The following is a 6608-nucleotide window of genomic DNA, read 5'->3' as shown; positions in this document are numbered from 1 at the left end:
TTTAATTTAATATTTATATATAAATTTCTAGCAAACTTACCTTACCAAATGAATGTTGAATTATCTTATTTAAACTTATAGACTCTATCTATTTATAAAAAACATATAAATATTTCTAATTATTGGAGAAGTTTGTCGGAGAGTGTGGTCAGCAAAGAACAACATAAATAAACAAAACCATATTTATTTATTTTATGCCGACGTTTCGACCTGAGTTTCAGGTCTTCATCAGGAGGGTTTACATATTTAAGGAGGATATATGCCTGGAAGATGACAGCAACTTTTTCATAAAATCGACTGACCAGAAGTTCCACTTTATAGAACTGATTTATTATTATAATTTCTTCAAAATGGCTCCAAAAATTTTTTTAAAACTCAATATATCAATGTAGAACTAAATGTTGCTAGGTCTTATCCTCAATAAATTGCTCTGAGAGGGCTTAAGTTACAAATTAAAAAAAAAAATCTTCCTCTAAAGTGCCTTTAATTTTGTTTTTTTTTTAAATAATTAACCATTACACATTTTTCATAAGTAGTGAAAACATGGACAAATATAAACTATGTAAGGATTGGATTATTAACTAAATAAAATAAAAGGGAAAATATTTTTACCAGGTTGAAATAACATTTGTGGAAATAAGAATAATAATATAAACTTTTATTTATTGTTGGAAAGCCAAAAATTTTAGAAAAAAAAATAATATTAACATGGAAAGTCGTTAAATGTTATGGAGTATGACAAAAAACACATTAATAAAAGGTCGGTTTTGGCACAAATTCTAACTGGTAGGCGCATGCACGTTGTGCCACTTGTTTATTTTGTTACAATGTTTGCTTGCCACTATAGTTATTCAAATTCATTAAAATTAAAATTCATATGCCTTATTTATAGAAATATTCATAGTATTTCCATTTCACTTTAACTAAGTTTCTAAGTAAAATAGATACAATACTCTTGTTGTAATTTGCAGAGAAGAAGCAATGTTTGCTTTGAAAGAAGCTATAACCCTTGCTCATGAATCAAATGACAATGTTTGTCTTCAGCATGCACAAGCTTGGATGTATAAACTAACTAATGAACAAAAGGTAAATATATATTTCATAATTATTCAGTTTTCATACCTTAAAATCATTATATTTCATTTCAATCATTAAGTTCTTTTTTCTTTTTTTTTCAGGGTATGCTTATCGACAGATCTAGAGTTAAATGCGAGGATCTGAACTTAAATTATTTATATTCGTTTGGACTTCAGGCATATGCTGAGCATGCTGCAAAAAATTCTGATCTTCCTGCAAAAGTTTTTGGGGTAATACTTTTTCTCTAATCTACAACCTGTGAGACCTTGTACATTTTAAATAATATTTAGCTAACAAACTTGGGATTAGTGTCTTTAAAAAAAATTAAATTACATTAATATGGGAAACTTTTTTTTTTTTTTTTTTTTTAGAATTTTAAATAAAAGAAAAATATTTAATCAAATGATAGGAAAGTGAAGAGAGAGCCCTTATATTTTCATAAACTACCAGGCATAATACATCTACCAATATTACTCTAGTAAAAAAAAATTCCAAGAGCATAATTAGAATTCAATTATGAAGATTTTCAAAAATTTTATTTAATTTTTGCAAATGATTAATAAAATTTATGAAAAATATTTGGATGGGAAGTGGCTTTGACTTATTAAATATCCTAAACTTTTAAAATATAAGTACAATTAGAATCTGCTTATGGAGACTTTTTCATCTTTCATGAGTATATATACCCATCAATTAGTCTGCTTATGATGTAAATCAAATGTTCCTCTTTTTAATACATTTTATGCATTTTACTACTATTTAAAAACAAATTTGTTATGGTTAATTTTTAGCTGCTCTCAAAAAGTGATGTTGTAAACTGTCAGCATTCATTACTTGACATCTTATGTACTGGGCATGCTATGCGGGCTGCACTTTGGGCAATGTATGGTAGAAGTGAGTTGGCCAGTTTGTCTGCTCAGCTATTGCTTCATGGACAAGCCTCTTCTGCTAATGGAACAGAACCTGTTGTTATAGCTGTTTCTAATATAGCACTATATTTTACAATACAGGTAAAAAATTATTTCCTCTTAATTACTTATTAATTTAAAAAAATACCTAACATCAAGCTGAAAACAATAGTGTAATGATAATAATACTAAGTGATTAGAACTTTGACTAAACATACTTGTGAGATCCCACATTTCTTGGACAAAACTATAATGGATACTAATAATAATAAAAAAAAAAAAAAGGAGGAATGATATTTGTTAAAGGAAAAGATAAATTTAAGGTTATCAGTCCTCTGGTTCTGGCTAAGGGTTATAATGAAAAAGGAGAAAACGTTTGCAATAGTACAAGTTAATCCTGGAGGGGTTTGGAGCATTGGTCCCAGGACCCTTGATTCTGAAGATTGTGGTTCCCGCTTGGATTGGTCAATATTTATTTCATGGCATTCCTGAAAAATGAATCTGACATTTCCACTCTGTATAGGTCCTAAATGGAGAAAAAATATTTTCTTGGAATTCAGCCATTCATTTTTGATATGCCTTCATCACAAATTTGCGTAATAACCATTCTGTCAGAAATCTGTGGTTGCTTAACGAGCAGTAGTGGGAATACTATGGCCTCAATGGGTTTGATTATAAAAAATAAAAAAATCAATTCTAATACAGTATGGACCTGTGATACTGGATTGTTACATTAGTTTGTAATATTTCTTAATTATGGGTTGGTCAATCCTTCCTATAAGAAGAAATAACTAATCTTCATTTTATATTCATGATTGTCAACTTTTTTCTTTCAGAATTAATTAAATGTGTTTTATTATTTTTCTGAAATGTTTCCAATCTTGAAAATTTGATTAAGTTTTCTAAATGACATTTACGTTTCTAAATTCAGGATAATCAGTTTCCTTAGGAATTGAAATAGATAAATTTTTTGTAGAAATTATCCATTCCTCATTATTTTCATGAAGGAAATAATTTTCACTTGGGCCAATGAGGTCATCAAAGATACACAAATAGGTAAAACTTATTTACTTGTGCCAACATGTCAACCTGAATTTTAGGCCTTCATTAGGGTCACTTAGGCAGGTCGAAATGTCGGAAAAAATAAATAAGTTTTGTTTATTGGTATTTCTTTGATGACCACAACCCCTCCAACCATCTTTTCCTCATATCAATCTACGGTAAAATATTAACACTTCGTCAATATCTTCTTATGACTTTAGCTCTGATTTGCCTCTATTTTTTTTATCTAGGGTGAATATGGATTGGCATGGGCAGTTATCAATCATGGGAAGGAAAGAGCACCTGATTCTAAATGGTGGGTATGGTCTGAGTCAGTTTTATGTTTTACTGAGTCACTGCATAGAGGTCTTTGGGGATTGGCCAAAGAAGCTGTAGATAGGCTGGCTGCTGTTGATCCAATAGAAGCTCTACTAAGGTGACTTTACCATGATAATTTATGGTCTGTTATAAGTAATTATGTAATGATAGTAATTGTATGAGACATTTTTAAAAATTTTCCATTTTAAAATTGTTTTAGAGAAAGTGAATTATGTTTTGCAAGAGGAGACAGAGAAGGAGCTGAAAGAGCAGGTAGAGCAGCTTTAGAAAAATCTTCCGATTCATCGGTAATGAAGGTCAGAGCTTTGTATGCATTAGCGAGAGCACTACCCAGATCTGCTGTGCTCTCTCTCACTGATGCTTATCACATAGCGACCCATTTTTATGTAGACTATTGGGCGGCTTTAATAGCTCTAGAAATGGGCAATATACAAGTGAGATTGATACATATATTTTAACTAATGACTTTTCTGAACTTTTAATGTTAAATTATGTGTTTTACTTATTTTGCGTTTAGTTAGAAATGGGTTTACCACAACAAGCTGTTAAAACTGTAGAAGGAGCTCTTCTTCGAGTGTTAGCTCATGGGTCCTGGTCAGATATATCTGATGGTCTTGTTCTTTATGCTAAGTGCCGAGTTGCGACCTACAAAAACAAACACACTGATATTTCAGAAGCCATTAGACTTCTATCAAAGGTAAGTATTGTGGGTTTGATAAAGAAGTTTTATTTAGGATGTACAACCCATTAACTCTGGGTACATCGCTATTTTAAAGTGAACCTTTCTATTTTTCTTATGTATATAGTTGTAAAATGAAATCTTCCAAATATTTCACTTGAATCTCAATGAAGCATGAAGATAGTTACTTCTGAAAATTCTATGGGCCTGAAAAAAATCTTCCAACTTTTCTGCTACTCATTTTTCTTAAAAAGAAATTTTTTTAACAATTTAATACTTTCATTTAAATATATTTATATTAATGCTTTATATTTATTTATCTTATTTTTAAATTTTTTATGTATTAGAATAACATATATCCATGGCCAAGTATCCATCAACATTCGAATTTTGTTAATACAAGTCGCATGTTCCCTTCAAATAATTGATTGCGACAATTTCTTTCAGAATCATGACAAATCACAACGTGCTTTGTATTCTTAATTAAATCATATCTAACTAAAAAGAAATTGATTTTACCATGTCTGCTGGTTGAGATGCCTTATACTTGGATACAAATACTGAAATATCTTTCAGGAGAATCCATATTTCTGTCCCTAACAAATTTCCTTTTATCAATTACATTTCTAAACTTGTCAAATATTGTCTTATTGGTGGAAATAAACACCAGCAATGTTTAGATCTCAGAAAAACATAAAAGTGGCCAATGGTTTATTTTCCTGGCCGTTCTATTGGTAGAGCACCGTCTGGTTGGATCACTGCAGTAATGTTCTAGAATTCAACATGCTTCAAGTTGACTCGGACCTACCTTAACTTTCTCAGAAGATGTTTCTTCTGTTCTTATTAATTGCTCCATTTTCTCCAAAACCACTTTACAATATTAGCAAAGAGTGGTCCACACACTACAGGTGAGCCTGGCAGAGGGTTAATGCCATCAGCTGAGATTTTTTTTAATCCTAGTGTTACGGCGGGTAGGGGTTCAAAAGGAATCTTTACTAGCCCAACCGTGAAAAGGAAAGAATAGTCGAATTTTGTTATTTTTGTATTTTTAAATAAGTAAACATAATAAGAAGGAACACAAAATATACAAACTAGAAAAAAAAGAAAGATTAAAACTATTTCAAAACTAAATTAATCGCATAAAAGATAAAAAAAAGTCTTATTTCACCGGTGATTGGTGGATCCCCGGTTGTGTTTGTTCTGGATATTCTTGTAGAAGTAGATCGACAAAAGGGACATACGTCTGCCCGCCTTGTCCTCTTGAGGATGAGTCGAAGAAGTCCACCCGCCGTGGCTAAGATGATTTGGCTGGCGAAGATGGCCAGAATGCTGGTAACTACGAGTGCGTAGTGAGGAGAAAATGGAGAAGATATGTGTATGCAGTGAGACGTTAAGAAGTTATTTGTCTATTTTTCAATATAAAAACAAAAAAAAACATGCCTTTTTAAACAATAAAAACATATGTTGTACTGTCGATTTTCATTTCGTTAAATTGATGTGTTGGCCGCAACACCTAGTGTTTCTAATTTATCATTACATGAACTTCAAATTATATTTTGTCATGAAAAGATGGTTGGGGGTGTGGCCAGCAAATAACCACCATCTTCTCAAGCTCCCCCGACCATCTTCTCATATTAATATATGGTCAACTAATAACACCTCATTATATTTTGTCATTATTTTTAATATGTTCATCTAGGCTGCAACTTTGGCAAGGCATATTGAAGCCTATTCTAAACTGAAGAAAATTGTTTACCTTCAGGTAATTGCTTGAATTTATAAACCAATCATTATATATTTGAATTTGTGAATCAATGTAGATATTTAATTGTTTATTTTAGGCACTTCTTGCTCATAGTATTGGCATGTGTGCTGAAAGAAACAAATTTGCTTATGAATTTCGTTTACTTGATGAAGAATATAGAACTGATGACTCTCCTCTCTATGCTGGCCATGGTTGTTAGTTTGTGATTAATCATGGTATACATATGTGTCATGAAATGTTCAACAATTGTATATAATGTAATTTTAAATTGTATATGTACAATAAATTGTAATTCTTCTTTAAATTAATTTGTCATTTACTATTAGAACCAACTATTACTTCTTACTTACCTTACAGCCACCGAAGGTAATCCTTGCCTTTCACCACAGCTGAAAAATTAACTGCAGCACTAAAACTTATTTTTGATTTCGATGAAACTTTTAAAGCCATTAAACTTTTCCTGAATAGAGAATTTCGAGAAAAAACTGAACAAATGTATGATGAAAACTAACTTGAAAAGTCTACAATTTATGGAAAATTTTATACAATCTCTTCATTTATGTTTAACCTTCCTCCTCCTCTTTAAAAAATATAATTATATAAAAAATTGAAAGATAATTAAATTCTCAATATAACCAAAAATACTCATCCTAATTGTACTTTACTTGGTACCCACATTTATTTTAAATGTATAATCTTCATAGGTTCCAATAGAAAAAAACCTGTTCACTTTTTATTAGTTTTTCAAATAACACAAAAATTACTGGAAGATTATTGATTGACCGTATGTATAGATGAA

General features: G+C 30.6%; 1 protein-coding gene across 1 annotated transcript in view; it reads left to right on the top strand.

The window, feature by feature from the left end:
* Positions 1 to 6113, top strand: part of ida (anaphase promoting complex subunit 5 ida) — a gene marked incomplete in the record, with an annotated part of 15597 nt that extends 9484 nt beyond the window's left edge. Inside the window, 8 exon segments of the mRNA XM_067049518.1 lie at positions 972 to 1086; positions 1179 to 1307; positions 1869 to 2087; positions 3278 to 3462; positions 3565 to 3799; positions 3883 to 4062; positions 5744 to 5806; positions 5886 to 6113. Coding sequence (XP_066905619.1) covers positions 972 to 1086; positions 1179 to 1307; positions 1869 to 2087; positions 3278 to 3462; positions 3565 to 3799; positions 3883 to 4062; positions 5744 to 5806; positions 5886 to 6008 — 1249 coding nt within the window.
* Positions 6114 to 6608: the final 495 nt, after the last annotated feature.

This window comes from Halyomorpha halys, unplaced genomic scaffold (assembly GCF_000696795.3).
Source record: "Halyomorpha halys isolate HHAL.00 unplaced genomic scaffold, Hhal_1.1 Scaffold1757.1, whole genome shotgun sequence".
NCBI lineage: Eukaryota > Metazoa > Arthropoda > Insecta > Hemiptera > Pentatomidae > Halyomorpha > Halyomorpha halys.
This window is presented reverse-complemented; position numbering and strand designations above follow the sequence as displayed.